The sequence below is a fragment of the Neofelis nebulosa genome, chromosome X (genome assembly GCF_028018385.1).
Source record: "Neofelis nebulosa isolate mNeoNeb1 chromosome X, mNeoNeb1.pri, whole genome shotgun sequence".
NCBI lineage: Eukaryota > Metazoa > Chordata > Mammalia > Carnivora > Felidae > Neofelis > Neofelis nebulosa.
In genome coordinates this window covers 112,481,439-112,508,180 of record NC_080800.1, presented here as the reverse complement: position 1 = coordinate 112,508,180, position 26,742 = coordinate 112,481,439, and the positions used below count along the sequence as shown (strand labels likewise).

Genomic DNA, 26,742 nt, shown 5'->3' with positions numbered 1-26,742 from the left:
ATCCATGCTCTCTCTCGCTCTCTCTCTCTCTCCCCCCCCCCTCGAAAATAAACATAAAAAAAACACCTAAAAGGTGTCAATAATCTGTCTCATTTAGTCACTGTTATAGCCTCCAGATTTATATAAGCAAGAATACTGTCAGGATTTTGTGCGATTTAAAATTGGAGGCTTGGGTGTGCTGTAAATAGGTCACCTTTTAAATGTATTTTCCTATCCTGTCACTTAGTAAGTAAATAAAATGGGGAGTTACTCTACCAGTTGACATGCATTCAAGGCCCACTGGAACAACCAGTACAGCTGAATAGCCGGCCTGCACCCGGAGAACGGACGTGGTGGCCAATTACCACAATCTCAGGCATGTGGCGCCATGTTTGTAAAATGGCTCCTGTGGGGGTGGGGGGCAAAACTGCTCTTCAACATTTGGGAGCAAGAAAAACACTGCATATTAATTCACCAAAGCAGGGAATGCCATTGCAGTGCGTTTGTGTTTAAACACCCAAGAAGACTTTCTAAAAGTATTCTCATTATTTAAATTCTGATGGGCAATCACGAGTTCTCAAAATGAGTTTTTCCTGCCACCCCAAATTAACTTGTCCTGTAATCTGAAAGCCCGGAGACAGGACACAGTGCCTGTCTCTAAGAAAGGGGAGCATTCCTAAGGCAGAGGGCAAAGGAACCACAGCGACATTCCTGGCTTCGGAGGAGGGACCGGCAGCCGGGTGACCTCAGAGAGCCGGGCTTTCTGGGGAGATGGCCCGTCCTTCAGTCCTTCAGCCCGTTCCCTGGGTGTCTGTCCATGGCCGAAGGGCTTCCTTTGTGCCAGGTTACAAAACAAGAAGACGACTCTCACGCTAAGGACGGGCTAGAGGTTCGGAAACGTTGCCCCTTTTTCTGATGAGAACAATGACCACCCTACTTGTCACATCCAAAGGATCATAGCTGCTTCTCTTCAGAAAGACTAAGCACATCGTTCAGAAAAGGAAAGAGGTGGTAAGTCACTATGGACTTTCTCAGTTGTCAGTATTTCTCCCTTCAGCTCTATATTCAATTGACCTTTTCTAAACACTTGAAATTCGATTTAAGGCAGTCGCGACGAACATCTGTATGTTATAAATAATAAAGATTGCTAACCGCCCCCCCCCAATTGTTCCTCACACTATCTTTTACAGTTTCCTAAGATGTCCTAAAACATGTAAACTATGGTAATAAGTTTCTATTTTTAAAGAACAAGCCACTCGACCTGCCTTTAGTGTTGGAGACAGCAGCAGAAGGCAGCGACAGAGCAGAGACCAGACAGGACTTATTATGTAGACAAGGCTAAAATCAGTTCATCAAAAACTATCTTTTAGTCGAGTGATGGATTCCCTGCCCTAACACAACCGTGTTCGATGGAAGATCAAGAGTATGAAGCTTTACCTGAGTGCCTATGGGAAGCCATGGCTCAGAGACCAAGTTCAGGAGCGGCACCTAGACCAGTCTTCCCTCGACCTCAGCTGATAAGGCTGTGGCTCATTTGTGAACATACATTTAAGGGGAAGCGGCTAACACAAAAATAACCGAGAGCAGATGGCTCACCCCTCCCCAGAGATCACAACCTTAATCCCACTAGAAAATTCTTAACCATTTTAGGTGATCCGAGGGAGAAGAATAGGACCCAGTAAAAATACCAAACACTACATATAAATACCTGTGGAGCTACTCAGCATCCAAATTAGCTCCAGGGCCACATAGAAAGTCATCCCTGTACCGGAATAAAATTTGGACTCAGCTCTGGCATAGCTTAACGCTGAGCCACCCTTATTAATCCACTTTATATGCCTAAACAGCTTCCTTCGGGCCCTACGAAGAAGTGTTTTGTGCTGCTAATGACAGAAATAACCGTAAGAGACAGACTTATATTAACCGGTGTCATTAAAAGGCGTTGGACACTAGGAATAGAGAGGTCAGGGGCCCCGTCTACATCCTCCTTGGTATGTACCAGAGACCAGCAGAATCCTGAAGGTGCGATTCTAGCCACACATCTCCTTCGTGTCAGATGAGAGACATACACATATACAGCCGCCAAGTACACGAGGAGGATACTTTTGTCCCACAAATGAAATCTGCTTTTCGGCATCAGGGACAACGAAAGTAAAAATACGGATGAAAAGGAAGAGGGCAACCTAACGTGTTGTAACAGCTGGAGGATGGCCTGTAAGTCCCTCCGTGACCCCACGCCCGTTCCCTGCCTGGCCTTATCCCTGGCACCCTCCCTGCGCCCTTCGCTCCAGCCTCACGCTGGCCTCCTCGCTGGCCTCCACACCCTCCAGACGCGCCCGGCCTCAGGCCCCGACACAGTCCGCTGCCCCCCCCCGCCCCCCCCAATCCCCCCCCCGCACAGAGCCCTCTCACAGTTGCTCGTCTACCTCCTTCCAGGCTTTTGCTCCAAGTCACTTTCAGTGGCCTCTCATTGGACCTATTTCAAATTGCAACCATGCTCCCTGTCCCCTGTCTCCACCCCCTTCCTCGATTTATTCTCCACAGTAACTGTGGAAAAATGAATTAAAAGAAGCAAAACGTGCCCATCAAACCTCAGCATGGTCCCACCTGGAACTCAAAAGTGCCTTTGGCCACTGAACATCAAGGCAGGCATCTGAATGGCTGAGTTTTACAATTCTTTTTAAAAATGTTTATTTATTTTTGAGAGAGAGACACACACACACACATACACACACACACACACACGCACACACATGCACGCCACGAGCGGGGGAGGGGCAGAAAGAGAGAGGAGGACAGAGGATCAGAACCGATGCAGGGCTCACATTCATGAACCGTGAGACCGTGAGCTGAGCCAAAGTCAGACGTTTAACCGACTGAGCCACGCAGGCACCGAGTTTCACGATTCTTACTTCTCCAAACGTTTAATGAAACAGTTATTCCAACAGCTGAACTTGTAACTTCTCGTTAGCTGGAAAATGACAGAACAATAAAAGCCGGGATGTTACAGGCAAATTTATCACGTGTTGGGTCCAGGAGTCGGTCGGGGACAAGAAGGGGGGGTGGCACTGTGCCCCCCAGCCCGCTCTGGCCCCTGTCTCAGCGGCCTGGCGAAATGCTGCGGGGAGCCCGGCCACTTGGGAAACGGCCGCATCCCTGAAATAAAGGTCAATGTGTCTCCTGGCAGATATGTGCGTCTTGCGGGAGATGATGGACCGTTACGAACCGGAAACGAGATTTTAGCGAGGTGCGTTTCGAGGTAGAGCCTTCCTCCAGGAAGCCAGTTCTGGCTTCAAGCCCCGCACGAGAGGGCGCGTTCCCTCAGCAGGCGCAGTAGTTAGCATCTGGAAACGTCCCAAGAGAATATGGACACAGTGATGGCCTCATCCAGCTGGCAAACAAACCTATTTTGCCCGAAACACGGGAGAAAATACACAACCCAGAGAATTCCTTTCTGATCTGCAAGTGTAGGACTAGCACGGGCGAGTCTGCCTGCGGCTGATGGCACCTCCACCCCAGGTCGGCCCCGCCTTCCTTCTCGAACCTCGGGAGGCTTGACCCCGGCCTGCTCTGACACGCGTCCCCCCGCCGCCCACGGCCTCGAGTGCCAGAGCTGCAGCTTGCGGAAAACCAGAGCAGAAGGGGCCCCGGGTGAGGTGAGACACAGTCCCTCGCGAAGAGAGCTGGTGACCCGGCCCCGCCTGGGGTCGGTGGCCCAGAAACCCTGGCGGTCGTTTAGCAGACGCCCCAGCAGCCGCGGCTCTCGTGAGCGTCTGAGCCAGGTTCGTTACACGGTAACAGCGTGATGTTTCGTGGTTTCCTCAAGAATCACTGTGCTGTTTACAGAGCGCCTTCATCTACCGTGGCCGTGGCTGGCCGCTGTTCGGCGAACCGGTCTCTCTACTGTCTGAGGGCCACGTTCCAGGCCTTCTATTCTCTCACGCTGCGCGGCGTGCGTCAGGATGGTTTTTCAGCGAGTGTCGGGCATCAAAAACCCGAAGCTGCCTCTGGCACGCAACTCTCCGAGAACCGTTCGCTTCCGAGGCTATCTACCCGCTTTTGTCTTCCAGCTATTCCGCAGTCGGCTTGTAGGCTCCACCTGTACGTGACCCCATCCCCTGCCGTCGTTTACTTTATAAGGTAAACGGCGGATGTCCTACTATGCGGTGCAAGGGGTTTTTCTGGTACCATATGGTCCAGAGTACCATATGGTTCCATCTTCCAAGTGGCTCAGCAGCAACATACAGATGACCTGTCACCGCAGCAGACGGAAGGTGGCATCCAGCCTTATCGCAGGCAGGGGTGTGCCCGGGGGCGCTGGTGAGACCTGCCGGATGTGATGACACGTGACCTCTCGGGTCCCTGAAGGCCGGGTAAGAGGGGCCTTCCGAGGAAAGGCGCGGTGTGAGCAAAGCGGCACGTGGCCCGGCGGGGGCGGGAGCCCGGGAGCGGGAAGCAGGACACGTGACACCAGGAGGGAAGGGCACGCCACCACAAGGCCGGCCGCTGGGCGGTAAGAGGGGCACCTCTCGGAGGAAGGGGGTCTGGGGGGCCAGGAGACAGCCCGCGAGGGTCCTGCCGGCGTCAGATGAGGCCGAACAAATGATCGCAGGTGGCGGCTGGCACCACGAGGGTCACCGCGGGGAGGGACCGGAGGGGACGGAGCCGCCGGGCCCTTGGATGTCGGGGATCTGGGCGATCGGGGCGATGACGGGGAACTTTATGTGGCCCGTTACGAGGAGCTTCTGCTGAGGTGTCAGCGGCTCGCCCCGTCTCACGGGACGGCCCTGGGCTGTCGCGTCGGGAGAGAACCAGGCAAAACTGCGAGGGCCCCGGGGAGTCACGTGTGCAGGCACTTGCACACCGCAACCCAATCCCGGACGCTCTACTTCAGGAGCACCCCACGGGAGGATCACACTTCACGCACGAGGCAGACACGGCAAGTTCCGTGACCCAGTTGGCCCACGCCCGGGGGTTCCTCGGCCCCGGCCACCTGGCTTGTGGTCACCCTCCTCCCTTTCCCATAGTTTTCTTTCACCAAAGAAATTTCCAAATGGCTGCGAACTTATTCAGTTACTGCCATTAGTCACGGCCAGGGGCAAGGGCCTGACGGGCACGTGCCACGGAGTCTTTGTGGGCCCACCTGTGGTTCATCCTGGTCACGCTCCACCCTCCTCCCCCTCCTCACGCCTGCCACTAAGTCATACACTCAGCAGGGTTTTTCCCCTCAACAGAACTCTGCCCGGCTACTCGTCCCTCCGGCCAGGGATCTTACTGAGTGACCCCAGCGGCGGGAGGAAGGCACCCGGTCATGCACCCTGATATGCTGGGAGTCCACGTCGGCTCTCCAGAGCACTTCTCGGCCAGTGCAGCTTCAGCCCATCTCATGTTCCTGTTAATCTTTAGGGTGGGAAGAGTACTTCTGCTTCCTGACAAGGCAAATTGTGCAAAGTCACGGCTTAAATGTCACAATTCAGGGCGTATCTGTCAGGGAGTCAGCTGAGGGAGCCCCCCTAGAACCACATGCGGGGCGATTTCATCGCGCAAGATCCAAAGGAAAGCGAGCCCCCAGAACTGTGCCTCCCCAGGGGGTGTCTGGATTGCAGAGCAAAGGAAAGGGGCCCCAAGAAAGGGGAGGGCCTGCCACCAGTGAGGGAACATGCAGGAAATGGAGGGCCCCGCAAACAGTCAAGTGCCTTGAAAATGCTAATTCACTCCAGAGAAGACCAGCATCTCACGATTAACCTTGGATGGGTTCCTTGTAATACTCCTAGATTAAGAATTCAAACACGTGCCTTGGCCTCTACCATTGGATCTTGGAAAATGTCCTTGTGTGATTAGGAATAGTTTTTTAAATTTTCTTAAAGATTTTGGCTTTTTAAAAAAAAATTTTAACGTTTATTCATTTTTTGATAGAGACAGAGCATGAGTGGGGGAGGGGCAGAGAGAGAGGGAGACACAGAACCCGAAGCAGGCTCCAGGCTCTGAGCTGACAGCACAGAGGCCGACGTGGGGCTCGAACTCATGGACCGTGAGATCATGACCCGAGCCAAAGTCAGACGCTCAACCGACTGAGCCACCCAGGCGCCCCCATTGGCTTTTGTTTTTTTAGAAGTTTACTTATTTTGACAGAGAGAAAGAGGGAGAGAGTGGGGAGGGGCACAGAGAGAGAGAGAGAGAGAATCCCAAGCAGGCTCCTGCGCTGTCAGCACAGATCCCATGAACCGTGAGGTCAGGACCTGAGCCAAAGCCCGATGTTTAACCGACTGAGCCACCCAGTCGCCCCTAAAGATTTTATTTTTAAGTAATCTCAACACCCAACGTGGGGCTCAAACTCACAACCCTGAGATCAAGAGTCACATAGTCCACTGAGCGAGGCAGCCAGGCACCCCAGGAATAGTTTTAAAGGTCTCCTGTCCCCAAAGTCTGCCCCCTCTTATACTGTTCCTAGACTCTCACCAAGATGGGGGAATGATCCCAGTCACATGCTATATATAGATATCTTTGAGCCTCTAACCAGAAATCACCAGTGCGGACAATGCTGAACAAATGATTTTCAAAGTAAGCCACCATGGTGATCTCAGATTAAAAAAAAAAAAAAAATTGAAATGGCACTTAAAAAAGAGAAAATAAAGAAAAAAACGATAGGAACAAAGAAACAGAAACCAGGAAGAGTTTCAGAAGGAAACATATAATAAAATGCAGAATCTCCAATCAGAGGAAAATAAACGTTTCATGAAACCGAGAAGCTAGTAGGGATAAATCTTTGTCATATTTTAGGTGTTAGAATTCTCTTCCAGTCTATTTCTACCATCCACTTGTGATAGATCTGTTTTATTTCCATGTTGCCATGTGCCGTGACTCAAAACACCCTTTCAATCATGCTAAGTCCTGGCATTCACCAAGCCCACCTGTTATGGACATTTCAAGCCTCTGATAGATGTTCGAGGGCTAAACATTCCATGACCCTAGTCTTTATTCTTAAGGCTGTTAACGGGTCGACTGCCTTGACCAGAGGCATCATCATAATGCCTCGTGAGCCCTGCTTCCTGATGGGGGATCTCACCTCGTAACATATAATCTGTCTCCATTTACCAAAAGACTGTAATTAATACCCTGCCTTATTATGCCCCTGCTCGGCCGTGGAATTCAGGGCAAAGGTCAGAAACCCCTGTTGAGTGGGGCGCAGGCTGGCAGTGGGGGCACAGGAGGAAGGAGACAAAGCAGTGGTCTGGGGGTCACTCAGGAAGTCTCCATTTTGTTAGGCGATAGGCTGACTGACTGAGAGGGGGCAATCCAGGGTTCTGGAGGATTGAAACGGCATTAAGGTGAAAGCCTCGCTCGGTCCCCACCTGCCAAGTTGCTCCGAGGGCCATCATTTGTCTGCCTGAGCAGTGTCACAAGCCAGATTCGAGGCACACGCTCACAGGCAGACCAGGAGGGTGGTGGTCCCCAGGGAGTCGTGTCTGAGAGCGCGAATGCGAATGGCTCTCTGTGGGAACAGCTACTCTGTTGGCGAGGACGGGCGTCATACCGTGAAAACGCCACAGGAAGACCAGAGTAAAGGCCAGTGTGATCTTGTGGGTGGCCTACCATGACGTGACCGCCCCAACCAGCAGCTTGTGTTGTCCACCCGTGCACAGTGGGGACAGAGGAGAACGAGTGGGGTCCACGCACGATGCCACCTTCACAAAGACTGCTTTGGTTTTCCCATCTGTCGTCACGCAGAGTTGCAAACGACCTTAGATACCAAGCGGCCCGGCCACCCCATTTCATAGACGGGAAGACTAAAGCCCAGAGATGGGACATGACCGGCTTCGCTGCATTATCGGCAGCTCCAGATCTAGAACCAGAGTGTCCGGACCCCCAGTGTCCCGTCCCTTGTGCCACATCAAGCTGCTTCCAGCGACGGCTCTTGACTCACGGCAGCGTACAAGTCGGGACCGTGCTTTATGGTCCCTTGACTTTAGAGAGTAATAGGCAGAGGCTCGGTGTCCAGGTCACAGACCTCAACACTAGGGGACAGGTAAAACACTCTAGATTCTCTCCTGCTACGGCGAGAGTCTCCTCAGATACCATCTACTTCAGCTGAGGTCTGAAGTAGGCCCACTGGGCCGCAGCAGCTGCCGCAGAGCAAGGCAGGGGAGGTCCAGGTTGATGGAGGGGTAAAGGGTCCTCCTACAACAGCTGATGCTCAAGGAGCCCGAGCAAACAGTTCCAAAGCTCTGGAAGTCAAGCAGTACGCGCGCCGTGCCAGGCAGCGGGTACATGAATAGAATGACAGGAACACGAAGTCCAGCAAATAGAACACGAGAAACAGTCTGCAGCTAGAGTGGCTGAAGCCACCAAAGGTCACGCACTCGGAAAGAGGACATCACATTTATCTCAAATCCCAACCTTTCTTGTTCTTTTTCAAGCAGTGTGACGGTCGAAGAGAACACACAGGTAAATATGTACCACGTGTAAGGAAGACCGGCCTGTCTCAGGTGTGGAATGGGCGGCCGACTGCTCCGCTGCATTCGGTGGAATTCAGACAAAATGGCGTCCACCGGGCCCCTGGCCATCTTGGAGGGCTTCCGTGGAAGAAAGTCAAGTCTTAATTTTATAGGCGATCGGCAGAACAACGAACACTGTTCTAAGACAAGCAACGTGGAGCGTGCTCAGAGTTTAACACGGGTGGATCTATTTTATACGGTTTCAAGGGAATTCCGCAGCGGCAAAGGGCCCGAGCCCTGGAGCCAGAGCGTCTCACATCGAATCCGGTCTCCACCACTTACTGGTTGTGTGCAAGCCAATTCTACTTACATCTCTGTGACTCAATTTGCTCATCTGCAGAATGGGGATAACAGGAGTGCCTAGGTTTATAGGGCTGCTGTGAGAAATAAAGCGCTAAACCCTTGCACAACGGTGGCTGGCACCCAGTGGGCACATTTTGCTATTTATTCAATTATGCTTTAAAAATGAGGATTCCCAAGCAGCAGACTCCTGCAAAAGAAAAATTTCTTTTCGAATTTACCAGTTCACAGGGCACACGTGAAAAACAGGTAACAGCCCAACTGTGAGGGTTATGAGCCTGATGCGTCAACAGGAGGACAATCTGACATGTCCCAGGGCCTCAGAGGAATCAGCCTCTGGCAGGCACAACAGCCCAGAAGACGGCTGTACATCCTACATGGATGTAGACGGTTTAGGGACAGGTGATGGGACACCTTGGAAAGACAAGGCTGCTCTCTTGATCCTCTAGTGAAAATAAAAGACCCACTAGGTGTAGGTCACCTGCTCAGACTTGGGGTGAGAAAGGAGTTTTCCTACATCCCTCCTACCAAGTAAGGTCCTAGTGAGCCCAACGGATGATTACACTTTCCAACACAACAAACGAAGCCTTGCTTGAGTGAAAGCCCTTAATGAGTCAGGCCACCCGTGGACTGCCTCTCTGATCTCAACTTGGCCCAAGAAGGCTACCGACGAAAAGAGACTACCTATAGCATCAGAAACAGTAGCTCTGGCCAGAGCGTAGGTTACTTTTGTATGTATGACGGGAGTTGATTTGTTTTTACATGTTGGTTAAGCATTAGACTACACTAAGAATTTAGCGACTATTTCTAATGTTTCTTATTTTTGAGAGAGAGAGAGACAGAGTGCGAGCAGGGGAGGGGCGGGAAGAGAGGGAGACACAGAATCCGAAGCAGGCTCCAGGCTCCGAACAGTCAGCACAGAGCCCGACGCGGGGCTCCGACCCACGCACCGTGAGATCATGATCTGAGCCGAAGTCGGACGCTTAACCAACTGAGCCACTGAGGCGCCCCTGACGTGAGTTAATTCTGAATGAATGCCAAGGACGTGGATCTCCAAGAGCTCTCTTTCTAGGCCATGCAGAGGAAGGGCTCAGCAGCTGACGTGAGGGAAGACTGCCTGTGGGGACACTGGACTTAAGTGAAGCACAGGAAGGCGTCAGGTCTCAGGGGCGGCACAACTGAAAGCTGCATCGTCTATCCCACTGCTGCCCAAAAGCACACTGTGGTCATCCCCCCACGTCCACCCCTAGATGAATTCGGGTTAAAGCACCCGAGTTGGGAGAACTGACAGAACAGTTACCTGACCAGCCCACGGACAGGCCGGATGCTACGGTGGTAACCGTCCTGCTGGATGACAGCTCACGGGGCCACGGCACCTGCGATGTGCCAGTGACGCAGTCCTGGAAGAGGAACTGTGTCTGTCCGTCAGGCCCACCGGTCTCCCTCCTTTCAGGAAGGGCTCCTGAAACCCTGTGACTCAGCTCAACCCAGGAAAATAAAAGAAAGGGAATGGGGGCAGCTCCTGGGAGTAGGCAGGCAGTGCCGGGGCAGGGGTGCCTCTGGGGCCAGTTCCAAGGAGAGAAAGGGCTGGTCCAAAGGATTCTCTGAGGCTCTGGCCAAACCCACCATACCCGTCTCTCCCAGTGCCATGGACTGGGAAAGGCCCACAGCCACGGCATCTCAATCGCACATACTGAACATTCTATCAATCCAGGCTTCCTTCTTTTGGGTTAACAGTATCCCCCGATAAAATGGGAAGATCGCTGGCGCGTGTTTGTGGAAGTAGCTAAGAGGGTATGAAGGACTCTGGTGTTGTCGGTGAGCCTATGTAAACTATCTTCCAATGGAAACATTTCATGGGTGAAAACGTAAGGTTATTGTTTTCTGTGTTCACGGTGATTCTTAAAACATGTTTCCATGTTCCTGACTCCAAGTTGTTTTTTCATTTTATGTATTAAGACACAACTTAACACACCATAAAATTTACCCTTTCAAAGCGCACACTCCAGTGATTTTTAGCATATTCATCAAGTTGAGCAATCATCACTCTCATCTGATTCCATAACATTTTCTTCACAAAGAAAGACACCCTGTGGCCATCAGCGGTCACTCCCTAGACCCTCCCTTTCCTCCAGGCTCCCGGCAACCACTAATCTACTTTCTGTCTGTGCGTCTGCCCATTCTGGACACTTCTGTATAAAGGGGATCATACAATATGTGTGATCTTTTGTGTCTGGCTTCTTTCATTAAGCCTCATGTTTTCAAGTTTCATCCATGCTGTAGCATAAATCAGCACTTCATTGTATTTTACTGCCCAATAGTATTCCATTGTACGGATACACCCCGTGTTTGTTCACTCACCTGCTGACGGACACGAGCTGTTTCTTCGTTTTAGCCATTATGAATGATGCTACTATTGAACATTCTTTTTTGTGTATGGATTTCTTTTATTTTTTGAATATTAAAATGTTTTTGGGGTGCCTGGGTGGCTCAGTCAGTTAAGCGTCCGACTTCGGCTCAGGTCATGATTTCGTGGTTTGTGACTTTGAGCCCTGCATCCAGCTCTGTGCTGACAGCTCAGAGCCTGGAACCTGCTTCAGATTCTGCGTCTTCCTCTCTCTCTGGCCCTCCCCCCCCCCACTCTGTCTCTCTCTCAAAAATAAATGAACATTGAAAGAATATTAAAATGTTTTTTTCTAAAGGTACAAAAGATTACTTACTGAAAAGTCTTCCTCTCCTGCCTGTCCCCAAACATGCACTTCCCTTCTCCATTAGTTGCCAATGATCCCAGTGTCTTCTTATGGTTCCAGAGACACTGGGCATATGAAAAATATGTAGCTGTATATATTTTTTCTTTCTCCCTTTTTAAAAACATGATGGTGATGTGCTACACGTACTCTCCTATACTTTGCCTTTTCTATTCTGTGTATTTTAGCGAATTCTGCCTGTTAGTGCCGAAAGAGCATCCACTCTTATGACGTATATGGTATTCAACTGTGTAGATATACCACAATTTTTTTATATGTAATTTTTTTTAATGTTTATTTTTGAGAGAGACAGAGGGAGCGAGCAAGCAGGGGAAGGGCAGAGAGAGAGGGAGACACAGAATCCGAAGCAGGCTCCAGGCTCTGAGCTGTCAGCACAGAGCCCGATGCGGGGCCCAAACTCACGAACCGCGAGATCATGACCTGAGCCGAAGTCAGATGCTTAACTGACTGAGCCACCCAGGCGCCCCCCGATGCACTACAATTTTCTTAATCAGTCCCTTATCGACAGACATTTGTTTCCAGTCTGTTATTACAAACAACGCTGTGAGAAATATGCAAAGTTCAAAACCAGGGAATGAACCAACTAGTAAAAGCCGTAAATTAATTTAATCAGATTGCCTTCCTCTGACAGGCAGCAGGGTCAGATGCATGAAAGAGTCGTGACTCCCAGGAGAAGGGAGAGAGGAAAAGGAAAGGGACGAAGGGATCTCAAGCGGCCCAGGCAAGCACCCACCAAAGAAAGCTCACTGAAATGGCACATTTGTTTTGTCCAGGCAGAGAGCAGACCACGTGGAAATCCCGTGCCAACTATGCTAAGGCTACCCTCCGTCAATGAGCCACCCAGGGAGGAAGTGGCTTTTGATTCCAAGTCTAGTGCTCCTTGCACCAACCACAATGCCTCGCGGTTAATTACAAAACAAGAAACGGAGTAAGACACTTATCCGGACGACGTGCATATAGGTTCACACGGCGCCGCGCTGTGACAGACTGGCGGCGAGGGACGATCTATGCCCCAACATTAAGGAGGCACTTAGTGTTCGTCGAGTCTGCAGGCTGAAAAGCTGCAAGGTCCACATGGTATCTGATTTTCAGATGTTCCTGTGCTCCTTTTTATCTATTTTTAAAGACGAAAGGTGGCGCCTTGGCTAGAGGTTATAATGGAGGGGCACAAGCCCTGGGCACAAGCCCTGCTGGATGATCTTAGACTGGCAACAGGTCACTGATGCATGCCACCACCAAAGTGTCCGGCTCTGAGTCATAGGTCTGACCTTCAAACGGCCTGCCGGGAAAACAAAACACCATCTTCCTTCCTTACAGAAACCTGCTAGGGGTTTCTCGACTCTGTCTGTGTCAGGGTTGTCCATTAACCCTGTGAGTGTTTCTTTTTGACAGCATAAGAGTAGCTGGTCATCTGCGGTCTCAGAAGTCGGTCTTTTCTGAAATGGGCACTGGTTTTTCCGAGGTCACGTAACTAACCGAAGCCAGGTGGCTCGTGTTCTATTCATCACTGACTTACCAACTTAGATCGCACCTCCCTGCTTCTATGGACTAACGAGAAAAAGAAAGGTCACCAGCACCGCACTCCCATCTCACGGCAGACACTTCAAAAGTCAACTCTTTGGATTTCAGGAAAAGGGGCTGATGTTTATAATTCGGCGTCATATATGCAAATCGAATGGGAAGTATGGCTACCAGCTGTTTTTGTTCGACGTTAAAACAGAGATCCCCATCACAGTGTTGTGGCGATTCAGTGTGGGAAACCAGCAGCGTTATAAATATCGCAAAACCACATTAATTTTAATTCAAACTGTCTACTCATTTAACCTCACAAATAAATGCTGAAGCCTACATAAATGATCACAGTGGACAAGGAAGCGAGCAGAGAAGAGATTAGTTCAGGAGCTTAGCAAGTTCAAAGCCAATTACGACCTAACTTTGTCAAAATGGAGAAAACACTATACAAGTTAAATTAACTGTAAGCTTGGGGCGCCTGGGTGGCTCAGTCGGTTAAGTGTCTGACATCGGGTCAGGTCACGATCTCGCGGTTCGTGAGTTCGAGTCCCGCGTCGCGCTCTGTGCTGACAGCTCAGAGCCTGGAGCCTGCTTCGGATTCTGTGTCTCCCTCTCTCTCTGCCCCTCCCCTGCTCACGGCCTGTCTCTGTCTCTCAATAATAAATAAATGTTAAAAAAATTAAACAAAAAAAAATTAATTGTAAGCTTTCATTTAATGCAAAGACCAGGAATGTTTTGACGACTTTGTTGTTTCGTAACTCAAGGAACGAGCAATAGACATGGAGTCAGAAATGCCAGCGAAGAGTCCCGGGCTCTGTTGGTTCATTTTCCTTCCCCGTCGATACAATGGGGACATTAATACCTGCCCTGCTTTCCTTGTCAGATTGTTTTAGGAACTACATTAAGTCACATGTGCCCAGGTACTGTATGAACTGAAAAGTAATATCAAAATAAAGATTTCTAAAAGAAGAGAAAAATACATACATATATCAGGCTTTGTACCGAAGCAGGTAGGGTGTCCTCGTTTTTCAAGTCTTCGCATGACTCACACCCCACGATTTTCACAAAAAACATATGCCCATTTATCACGCACCATAAAATCTAGGAGCGGATCATTGGCAAAAGACGGACAACCTCCATGACGGGGATTCTCTCTCTCATCAGCCCACACGTTCCAGGAGAGAGAATTTAGAAACAGTCACATGGGTCTTTCGCTTTTACCTAGGGTCTAGGTATTTAATCCTCTTGTATTTCATTACTATTTCTCTGCAGAGACACAAGGAGCTGGGGACAAATGTATAATAGGCAAGCCCCACATACTCTTGGTTCTTTGCTTTGATCTACAAATCAAAAGCATACTCCTCTGCACACGGGTAGAGGGCAATTTTAGTTGCTTTAAGTTAACTGACAGTTTACCCTTCAGTCTCCACAAAGAGAATAGTTTGGAAAACACCCAACAGAAGAAAACCTGAAGCCAAGAGTAGTTTGAAGACTTCTATCCCAGAAAAACTAAAGAAAACAAGGAGCACTTTTTATTTCTGTTGTGGGAAGGGCTGGAGATTTAGTAACAACTTGAAGAAGTGAGTTAATCCCTTTGTAACATAGCCAAGACAGGGTTTATTTTCCTACTGTTATGATGGTAACTTAGAACACACAGGACAACAATATCAAATATCAATTCCCTCCAGAGCTGTAACTTTCTAAATGTAGTAATTAGTAATTTGTCAAGATCATCGTTCGACATTCACATAGTTTCTACACAGTCATTTGAACCCCCCTGCCACGTTCTGTGGCACATCCTCAAATGCCATCAAGACATAAACCAGGTACCGTCTTCATGAAAGAAGGCTACAGGTGTTCCAGAGGGATAAACTGAGACGTTAAAAAAGATTAAGTGTCTCGCCTTAAGAGAGGGGGGCGAGGTCAAACTAAGAATAGAAACGCAAGCCCTGTCACCTGTCCTGACCATAAATCTAGACAACTGTCCACCTTCCTGCCAACAATAAGTACACAGTCTAATCAATTTCTGTGTGTTTTAAACATACGTGTTGCAGGGAGAGAACGAATCTTCTAAGCGGACCGACGGAAATACTTAGTTACGGGCGGTGCCAGACATACAGGCTACGGAATATAAAGTATTCGTGTACACAAAACACCTTTTTTCAAAAATTAAATCTGATTGATTGTAATACCTAAATGTTAGTGAAATAACTCAACCACTTGAGTTGTAACGGAAGCCAGATACAGTTTTCACCTGCCCTATCAGACCACAGGCAGTTAATCAGCTGTATTATTGGTGCTTACGCCACCGTCACGGAACAGGCCAGTCACATTCTGAGATCAAAGAGCAAGTCGGCGGTAGAGAGGAATCAAGACCTCTGCGACCCAACGGTCTCTTCTAGGACCAAAGTACACACAGTTCGAGGGTGCCGAGGACTTTTTATGGGGTTGAAAGGGTAGCGCGTCTATCTGAGGAGGCTGGTAAAGTTTCTACAACTCCCTGTGCGTAACGTCGTTGTGTTCCAGAATTTTGTTGTCGTCATGTTCTGTGGACACATTTAAAATGTACCTAACCACCCAGTTCACCCCACATCCCACACCTACTCCCTTTCCCAAAGACCGTCTGCCCTCACTCTTTGGTCTTCCGTAGTACGTTCTCTTGGAAGGTTGGAGATGGGGAACACGGCAGAGACCTGCTTCTACCCTCTGGGGAAGGGGAGAAGCTGCTTGGAAAGGCTTTTAAGGGATCTGCCAGCTAACTCAAGAGTACAAGTGAAGACTTCCAGAAGGAAATATACCCAGCCAACCCCCTGGGCCAAGGGAGAGTGTTTGCACATGATTCTGGGGATTGAGAAGGAAGGGAACAACAACACAGCTTTGCAAGAAGGTAGAGAGCGCTTTCCGTACAACGAGGGGCAAAAGCCATGCACTAACCTCTTTCACCTCCATCCCGCTCTCGCTGTTCCAATTGTAACGAGGGTGTCTTTTTTTTTTTTTTTTTTTTTTTTAATAATTTGCACTTAACACCTTGACACCACGGTTCGGGATCGGATCCAGCAGAGACCAATTTGGTCCTCAGTTAACTGCTCCTCCCTGCTTTCCAAATAAAATAGATTTTGTTGGAGTGACCAACACTTGCTGTTTATATAACACTTCTAAAGATGAGCCTGCCTCTCCATGAGAAGTGGAAGTTATTTGGCTCCTGTCTCAACAACTGAAAACAAAACCTACAAGGATACCCCCCCCCCTTATTAGGGGTCAGCATCGTCTGAGTCACGAGTAAGTTCAGATTTAAAAATACACCAGTATTCTTTTCCAACTCCATGCCAGAATTCCAGAAAATCTGTTACTTTTAAAATAAGGCTTCCAAATTTTTTTCCCCCAGTAAAACTGAGCATTTATTTTACATTTTGCATAGGACTCTATGCCAATTCCTGCACATTTGTGTGGTGCTCAAAAAGCCAGACTCCGAGTGCGTAAAATATACAAAGCTACCTAACTGGTGAAATCTACTGCATTTAGTTTGAAATGCATCCAAAAATAATACGGAATTACGGATAGAGAGATGGGTAGATCTGGTGATCAAACAGATACGGTAAATAACATGTTAATGACGGACTCTAGATGACGGGTATACAGGTGTTCCCCCACGGAATCATTTCCACTTTAACAATCTTCATCATAAGATGTTGGGGGAAAATAAAATATAAGTAAGCAAACATTTTAAAACACAAACTGAAGCCACACACAAGCAGGTGCTGGCTTCCAAAAGGCATTTTAGACTCTGAACACAGAATGTGGTATAATCCAGAACGAAAGTGAGGAACTGCGGCCTCCATCTGAAAGAGATCTGCCAAAGCCATTGTAAAGCTTCTCAGGCATAATCAAAGAAGTCCCGAAAAATCTCCTAACGAACTGCAATATTGCACACATATGTCTTCAGACTTCGGGTGAGCAGTCTGAGCTATGGGCCAAGAGAGAGACCTTTTAGAAGGTTCCCTAGTCCATTGACATGGCCCCAACTGAGAGATGACCCTAGGAGCCAGCCTCCAACCCCTGAACTACCTTTCCCCTTTTATGGCAGTTTCGAGTGGAAAGCATATACTCATCTGTTTCCAGATTCCTAAAGGTACCAGAAAAAAAAATCTAAATATAACAGATGGCTAAGCGCTCACGGTAACTGAAAACCAAACTGTAACTTCAGCTTTCTCAGGCTGATACCTTAACACCATGGGTTTAGTGGAACGGTCTTGCTGAAGACCTTTTGTCTTTATTCCCATAACAGGAATATTACCCTGGCTTTGATGGATGACAGATAGGTGTCATCCAAAATTTTATTTTGAGTTGACATTAATAACCTTTACTTATTTCCAAGTCAATCACTAAGTGTTGTCCAGTGTGTTACAATTGACCACAAAACACAGTGGAGTATGTCCATTGGTTTTTGTCAGTTTCTTAAGTAGTTCAACACACTCTGAAAAACCTAATTCAAATGTTGAAGGCTCTGCAACATTTCTATGAATTCTAGGGTTCCCCACAATATAATGGAAAAACCATTAGAATGGAAGGACCCATGGGCCACCTGGCTGGCTCAGTGGGTGGGGTGCATGACTCTTGATCTCGGGGTCATGAGTTTGAGCCCCACATTGAGTGCAGAGATTACTTAAAATTAAAATCTTGGAACAAAGAAAAAAAAATGGAAGGACCCTGCATTTGTACTGTTAGTGTTTATTAAATCTATGACCCTCTCTCCCCTCCCCCTGGGTAATATAAACAGCCACTAAACCTTCCCCAGACCTTGGGTAAGTGGTAGCACACTCATAACCTCCTGGTTCTGAACCGCTTTCCACATCCCTTACCACACGTAGCTCTAACCTTTTGCCCTCCTAGCCTCAACCCCAATTCGCCAGTTTTCCTCAAATAAATAAGACCCTCAATTCTGTGTCCTTGGCTGGCCTTCCAAGTCTCAACAATACACATGGGGTGACCGTGTAACATGGGGGAGAGAGGACGGTGATGTGTGCGTGTTTGTACGCTTGCTGTAGTTAGAAAACCAAACACCCCAGAGTCTGAGAAGGGAGCTCATTTCACATTCAACTTACCATCTCTTCTTAGGCATCATCAAAACAAATGCGAGAACCTTAAAAATCTGAAAACAGCTCTAAGAATGTCAAAGTTGAAACCACAGAAGGATGTGCACACTCAAGTGTTTGGGGGGGTGACGTATACGGATGCTGGCGGTTTACTCTGAAATGCATCCAAAAATGAAGGTAGACTAATGCACGGACGGATATGTGATGCGGCAAACGCAGTGAAATGTTTAAGTGTAGAACCTGGGTGGTGGGGATGTGAGTACTGACTGCATAACTTCAACTTTTCTGCCTATCTGAAACGTGGATAATGCAATGCTTACAAAACCACGATGTCGTACCGCAATGAGGCGGGAGGGCCTGTTGTGTTCAAGAATATGCTCCAATGATGTCAGGAACACCGGTGTTAGAGGAACAGGGAGTCAGATAAAGATCCTCAGATAGTCCTGGGTAATACCACGGTAATGCTATCTGTGGTTTCCAATTCATAAAATGCCTCTCGTTCAATGAACTGTTTCTCTAGTAAATGCTTGCAAAGCCGCTGCCACTAACTAGTAACCGATGTGGAGGACGTCACAGAAAACATCGGTATTCCCGCTCCGAAACAGGTTCCAGTTTCCCGGTGGAAGCAGAGTGCGGTCGTGCCCCCTCTCCCACAGGTCTGTTTCCCCCCGCAGGTCTGTTCCAAGACCCCCAGCAGATGCCTGAAGCCACAGATAGCACCGAACCCTGCAAGAGCCTACGGTTTTTCCTCTACACACACACCTATGATAAAGTTTAACGTATAGGTCAGGCGCAGGAGATGAGCAACAGTAACTACTAGCAGAATAGACCAAGTATAACAACGTCCTGTTAGAAGGTTATGTGAGTGTGGTCTCTCTCTCTCTCTCCCACAGTATCTTAGTGTATGCGCTCTTCCTTCTCGCAACGATGATGTGAGGTAAAATGCCTACGTGATGAGGCACAGGGAGGTGAATGACGCAGGCACTGTGACGCAGCATCAGGCGGCTTCTGATCTTGACGCTACACCGGGAGGACCACCCGCTTCCAGACCATGGCTGACCAGTGACAGAAACCCCAGAACGCGAAAGCACAGGTAACGGGGAACTACTGTCCAGTTTAAGACAGGGGCCCCAACCACACGCTTGACTCTCTCTGTGCCTCCGACTGTCCCAGTAATAAAAACAGAAAACACCCTGGAGAGGACCGAAGGAGTTGGCCCAAGAGCCTGTGGAACATCTGTAAGGACTGAGGATACAGAGGGCACAGCTTGGAACGTTAAAGGAAGGGCTGAGAGTAATGGAACACGTTGTATTGTTTCCGGGTTCAAACCTGTCATGTGAGCCCCAAGCCAAGAGTGGAACTCACCTTCTCCAACCAGTGAGCATCTGAACCCCTTTAGTGAGCAAAAGGCACCACTGATTGTGAATGCCCTACCACACACATGCACACACATGCCGACAACCACGTGCACAAACCCATCACCAGAATCCACAGAAAAATCTCCACTGGTTCTGGAAAAGAGACACTTGGGATGTCTTAAGTAAATTACTAATTCATAGTCCTGAAGAACGTATATAAACGGTCCCGTCACGTACGCGTATCGCACGGTTTGAGAGGTGTCGACAGACTCGCAAAGACCACAAATTCTCATCCAACTACCTAAGGGCCACTGCTTTACTACGTAGGTGAAGAAGTGGTACGGAAATTTATTTGATTTTTTTCTTTAATCTCTCAGTGAGAGATGCTGTATCTGTATCAAGTGTGAAGCTGATCTGGCTGATAGGATAGGGGAAGGGGGCTGCTGTTCTAAATACATTTCGCAGATTTCATCCTTTTTAGTTGAATTGATTTAATGCCTAGAGTAGTTTAAACAAAATGCAGATATTAGCAATTAAAGAAAAAAATCAAATGAATTATGGCAAGTATTAGCACAGCTCTCCCATAACGATAGGATAATGATGGTGACGATGATCATAAGGAGGATGCGGGTGCTACTCTTTCTCGAAAGCACTGTCAAGGGCTTCAGCCTTCATGGTTGGATGTCTGCAAAAGCTGGGACCTCAGCTGTGCCTGTTGTACGGACCGTGATAAAACGGACACGATTCCACTGTGAAGCTGTGACTTGAATCTAGTAAGTTTCAAACCTAGGACTTAGTGACTATCCAACATTCATCTACCAAGGATGGATCTCTTTACAGGTGAGCATCTGTTGGCTTCTCAAGTCTCTGTCCTATTAATAGACAAGGTGATGATAGAGAAAGCCGTAAAACGACTTCCATATCCACAGAGTTTTATGACGTTACAAGAACTTCATAAAAACATTAGGTATTCACAAGTTCCTATTTGACTTGAGCCAAACTTGATAACAGAAACGAACCCTGTTATTTCACTGGTGAATAAGGGTGCAGCCGCACTCATGTCCCCCTCTCTCCTCGGCCTCTGTGCGATGCTTGTTAATCACTGATGGGCTCCTTTGCTTTGGTTTTAAAATTTATTTATTTATTTTGAGAGACAGAACGGGAGGGAGGGGCAGAGAGAGAGAGGGAGAGAGGGAATCGCAAGCAGGCTCCGCGCTGCCAGTGCAGAGCCCGATGCCGGGGCTTGATCCCACAACCGTGAGATCATGACCTGAGCTGGAATCGAGTCGGACCCTCGACCAGCTGAGCCACCCAAGAACGCCTCCTCTGATGTGGTTTCAAAGAGAATTCACATATATGAGTCTGCCCCTAGAGAAGATGAAGGAACTTGCCAACAGGTGAATTCTCCATGAAAAACTAACACAGGATACACAAGCCTTAAATAAAGTCAAGCACTCTGACTCGATTTTGGATACATCATTAAACTTTCTGAAACCCGAGTGTCCTTCCAAGTCTCAAAGCAGCATATGGAAGAGGATAAAAAGTTTTAAAGGGTCATTTGAACCAACTGAAGTCCCAGATGGTTTGACTCGAGCTACCTTAGAGATCAGGTAGCCCATGTCTTCATTTCACATCCAGCGGGTACAGGTGGAAAGCTAGACTTCCATTTCAGTGTCACAATCTGGCTTTTTCCATGGGAATCTTCATCAAACCCAACCTTTATTATGACCTCCATGGCACAGCTTAATATGCTCAAATATGAAATATGGTTTAGACATTTATATGCGTGCCAACTTATAATCCTGTGATGAAGATACTTTTTAAAAATAAAAAAATGTGTAATATCCAATCAGTGTTCCCACTGATGTAATATTCTTACAAATGGCTCCCTCATAAGAATTTCTTATAGACAGTTCATTCACATTAACTACACAATACTTTATTTCACTGAAAAGAAAATGATTTCCTGGGGCCATCAGTAATGTGGTGTGCATGTGTGTGTTTCTGCAAAAGACTTGCCAGCTTTCTCTCCAAGTGCTATATGAACTCTGATAGAAGACGACCGAAAGAAGCCCAGATTCTGGAATTCCACTTTCCGAGAGTGCAGTTAGGACCCTTCCTCTAAGTGAGGCAGTTTCTCTCCTCCAGTGAAAATGAATTCCTTCTATCTCGGAGGCTGGGAAAGTTAGGAGATGTACAAGAGGTCAAAATTAAATCCATTAAATCCCAGCCCCAGATTTAGTCACCATAGAGACAGGGGAGATAAATAAACCAGTAACCTTAACAAATGTGCTGCACCTTTGCCAGACATATCTCTGACTTACCATTATTTTTACTTAAGTATCTTTCAGTCCAAACATAACTGACGATGAAGACGACAAAACCAAACAGAACTAGGCCCAAAAGAAATAGGAATGCTCATGCAGGCAAAGGGCAGGCAAGGAGTCAAGAGCTACCCCCCTTAGTAATGTGCTCTCTGTTCCCCTTGAAAAGCGATTGCAACATGGAGCTCCAGAGGCAATGACATATGGGGAAAATATGTGGTGCTAAAGCCAGAGGAAACCATGTCAAAAAAGAAAAACAGACATGAAGTAACTGACCTAATTAAAGGAGAAACGCACACTTCCAGCAGGGAAACAAGTATATGTGACACGGGGAGCACAGCCGGAGGGGAGGGGATGCTGGACGAAGGCTCGGGACGCTGGAGGGGATTTTTGTCACTTAGCTAAATGCCACCAGAAGGGAAAACAGGTACTGCCCTTGCACTACGGCTCCGCGAAGGTTCTGCTTAAGTGGACAGGGAGCCTTGAGACATCAAGAGTCGCTCCCTGGCCGCACAGCAGTGAAAAGCTCGGAGACAAATGGTTATACTTTAACACGTGGGACACCAAGGGGCCTCTTGACCAACCGCAGAGAACAGACGGAACATGGGCAAAGAGAGGAAAAAAGGAAGAAAACCGAGAGGTCAGGGTGATGGAACGAAGCAGCAGGGAGGAGTTCTAGCATGACAGCCCCGTGTCTAGGCTCTAGGCAGGAGTCCTCATCACGAGCCACGGTCGTTTACACAACACCAATGGCTTGTGGCGTGGGGTCGAGAAGGTAGAAGCTGAGGACTCTCGACCTCTAAGCGAGCCGTAGACTTCGGGTAAAATGTGCAAACAACAGGACAAGTAATATGAATAAAACCTCAAATGAGGGGCGCCTGGGTGGCGCAGTCGGTTAAGCGTCCGACTTCAGCCAGGTCACGATCTCGCGGTGCGTGAGTTCGAGCCCCGCGTCAGGCTCTGGGCTGATGGCTCGGAGCCTGGAGCCTGTTTCCGATTCTGTGTCTCCCTCTCTCTCTGCCCCTCCCCCGTTCATGCTCTGTCTCTCTCTGTCCCAAAAATAAATAAAAAATGTTAAAAAAAAAAAAAAACAAAAAACCTCAAATGAAGTGTTACTTCTAGCTCTCGTCCACACACACGCTGGCACTTTACGAGGCTATCATCACAGCACATAGACAACGGCCGTATTAGACAAATTCTTCCATATTGGTCTGCAAGCATCAAGGTTATCATTTTGAACAGATTCATGGAATTCTCCTGCACGGACGTATCCTACTTACTTAAGCAAGAATCTTGCTTGAGCACACGAATGTTTAGATCCTAACTTTTTGTCCCTACAAATACCACTGTGACGAATACCCGCAACATGCAGCTTTTCTTTTCTTCTCGTAGAACAATTTGCTTCTTGGAGCGCACGTCCCGAAATAGGACTACTGGATCAAGGGGTACCGATCTGTGACTTGGGCCACAAGGTGCCACAAAATGTTCTAAAAGGCTCATGACCAACTTGCAGAGCTCCCAGCAGTAAGCGCGTCTCAGTTTCAAGGTAACCAACCATATCAGCACTACGTGTTTTCTGTTGCGTCGGCTTAAAAGGCAAAAAATATACCTTCTTGCTGTTGCATGCCACTGAGGCTGAGCATTTCGCCATATGCATTTATTCACTCTGACAGGACGCGCATGTCTTTTGCCTCTCCACCCACCGGAGAACTCATTCAGCCAGCGGTTATGGAGCGCCTACCACAGGCCAGGCACGTGCCAGGCCTCACAATCCACGCAGGCTCTGTGCGTAAGATAGAAATGAATGATTTTATCACCTCCGCCACAAACTTTCCTGGCATGTTCTCATTATTTTTTTCCTCAGCTTTACTGAGGTTGAATTAACGAAAATCGTACACATCGAAGGTAACTGGGATGATCTGACACACGTACGTTCTGCGAGTTCATTACCACAATCAAGTTAGGTAACACACCCACCACCTGAGACGTCCCGTTTCTGTGTGGGTGGTGAGAGCACTGAAGGTCTGCTCCCTCAGGAACTTTTTATGGATTGGAGTCTGTTGATCTCTTCTTGACTACTTCTATCATTTTATAGCTTACAGGTTATCATTTATCCAGGGACTGGATAACTGTCCCATTTTCTATGGTCTCATTCATAAGTTTTCCAAGTGTCTCATAAATATATTCTCTGATAATTACAAAATTAACAGCCCTAATCCCTACTTCATGATTCCTGAGCTTTACCACATGTGGCTTTTTTACTACAAGTACTTAACTTAAAGCAAGGGTTTGTTTTTTTTTAATGTTTATTTATTTTTGAGAAAGAGACACAGAGCACAAGCAGGGGTGGGGCAGAGAGAGAGCCACCCAGGCATCCCCCAAAAGTCCATTATTTTTAATACAACATAGCCCGTGTAAAAGAGAAGTTTAATTTTTATTTTAAAACTTGCTTTAGGGAGCCTGGGTGGCTCAGTCGGTTAAGCGTCTGACTTCAGTTCAGGTCACGATCTCACGGTTCATGAGTTCAAGCCCCATACTGGGCTCTGTGTTGACAGCTCAGAGCCTGGAGCCTGCTTTGGATTCTGTGTTTCCCTCTCTCTCTCTCCCCTCTCCCACTCACATCCTGTTTCTCTCTCTCTCAAAAATTAAAAAAAAATTAAATTGGCTTTTAAACGTTATCCTACCACAATGAGAAGTGAACTCAGGTTTATCTATGAAGATCTGACCACAAATAGCCTGCCTAAGATCTCTTTCTCTTTCTTAGGCCAGAGAAAAAGATTTGTCAAAACATCACTGCATGACTGCTTTTTCGTAGGATTGCTTTAGGGTCAAGTCCCCTTGCTACTCAAAGGGACATAGGTCCTCGGACTAGCAGTGGTACAATCTGGGGCTTACTGGAGTTGTGTAATCTCAGGCCCTACCCCAGACCTCCTGTGTTAGGATCCACAAGTGAAAGTTTGAGGAAACACTGGGGTAGACCACAGGAACCTGCCAAATTCTGCCGATGCTCCTTCTCTTAATCAGATACCATCAGAAGGTATCTCTTTCCTCAAATGTTTATCCCCAACCCTTTCTTAAAAAAGTAACCTCTACACCCAATATGGGGCTCGAACTCACGACCCCAAGATCAAGAGTCGAATGCTCTACTGACTGAACCAGCCAGGCACTCTCAACCCTTTTAATGCATGCCCTTAAATTAAAATGAGTATCACCAAACATCATGTACCTGAAAATTACAAGCCAGTATTTTCAGAGAAAGGATGGCTCTCAGTCTATAGCCTCAATTTCATCCGGACATGAGCTTTCTTGAAAACTCACTTGCCTGAAAGAGCCCTGCAGGTCTTAAAAACGAGTAAAACATTCAGATAATGGCCACATTAAACACTGAGATAAAGGACCTCTGTCCTTTGTATCAAGGAGGTGAGAGGGTGGTAGGGACCCTGGCAAATTTCAGAGTTCACGCTCCAGCCAAAGGCACGGCAGCTATCCGGCTGTTCAGCCTAGTGTTGCCCAAAAGGAATACAGGCTCAATGTTGCCAGATCTTCTGATATTTCAAGAGAAGCTGAAAATCTGGATTTTTGAAACATGTGAAATCTCTCAAATTTTAAATGCTGGCAATTCACTTAAAATTTTAAAGGAACACCTCTGTGTGCCAGATTCAGCCCACCAGTTTGAGACCTTGGCTCTGGACTGATGGTTTCCAAATTCTTTAAGCTTGTGGAAGCCATCTGTGCTAAATCTCATGCTCTCTTGCTGGTACACGAAGAAGAGAGGTCACATCGATATAAATGGTACAAACCAAATCACTATGACTACCACATTTTAAATTTGTGTTTTGTGAATATTAAAAACTGCCAAATCAATAATTAAAGTGACCATATGTCAGTGATACAAATATTTCCTAGATGTGAAATACATGTTTAATTCTTAATTAACAACACTGTCATTCCTACAGAAACAAATACAAAGAGTACCCAGCTCATGTGTATGTTAAGAATTATGTTGGGTTCAGGGCTCCTGGCAGGCTCAGTCAGAGAAGTGTGCCACTCTTGATCTCAGGGTCGTGAGTTTGAGCCCCACGTTGGGTGTAGAGGTTACTTGAATGAATGAAAACTTTAAAAAGAGTAAAAAAAGAATTATGTGGGGTTCAAGTTTTTGTTCCAGGGCACCAGGGTGGCTGGGTCGGTTAAGCATCCGACTTCGGCTCAGGTCATAATCTCATGGTTTATGAGTTTGAACCCCACATCGGGCTCTGTGCTGACAGCTCAGAGCCTGGGGCCTCCTTCAGATTCTGTGTCTCCCTCTCCCTCTCTCTCTTTTCCCCTTCCCTGCTCACACTCTGTCCCTCTGTCTCAGAAAAATAAACAAACATTAAAAAAAAGTTTTTGTTCCATACAATTCTATAATGAAAAGGTAGCCAAGTGGAATAATTTCAGGTTCTTGAAAATAAAGTTTACCTGTGATAAAGTTTACTACTTTCCTAAAGTGTTCAAGTGTTTTAAGCAAATTCACCAAATTTGTGTATAATTTGTGTGTACGAAACACACAATTTACATTTGCTTTCACTTTGGGGCACTTGGTTTCCGGGCACAGGTGCGCCCCAGCAACACCCGTATACTTCATTACTTGTGCATTCCTGCCTGGAGGTGCCAGACATCACAGTCTCAGAGAGCAGACTGGAGACAGGGACTTTGAACTGCACCCCTGAACCCATCCAGGCCTACTCAATACTGGGCAATTTAATTTAAAAAGGAAAATCGGGGGCACCTGGGTGGCTCAGTCGGTTAAGCATCCAACTTCGACTCAGGTCATGATCTCGTGGTTTGTGAGTTCCAGCCCCACGTCGGGCTCTGTGCTGACAGCTCGGAGCCTGAAGCCTGCTTCAGATTCTGTGTCTCCCTCTCTCTCTGTT

The 26,742-nt window shown here is 47.6% G+C and overlaps 1 protein-coding gene across 3 annotated transcripts in view; it reads right to left on the bottom strand.

The window, feature by feature from the left end:
• FHL1 (four and a half LIM domains 1) overlaps positions 1-26,742 on the bottom strand; it is a 61,847-nt gene that overhangs the window by 10,628 nt on the left and 24,477 nt on the right. For 2 of the 3 annotated variants that reach the window (XM_058714596.1, XM_058714599.1), the window contains exon 1: positions 1,417-1,546. The exons of the other annotated variant lie outside the window; for it this stretch is intronic. In XM_058714596.1, coding sequence (XP_058570579.1) covers positions 1,417-1,438 — 22 coding nt within the window. In that variant the 5' untranslated portion in view covers positions 1,439-1,546. Of the gene's footprint in view, positions 1-1,416; positions 1,547-26,742 lie in introns of those variants that run through there. 3 annotated transcript variants of the gene reach the window in all.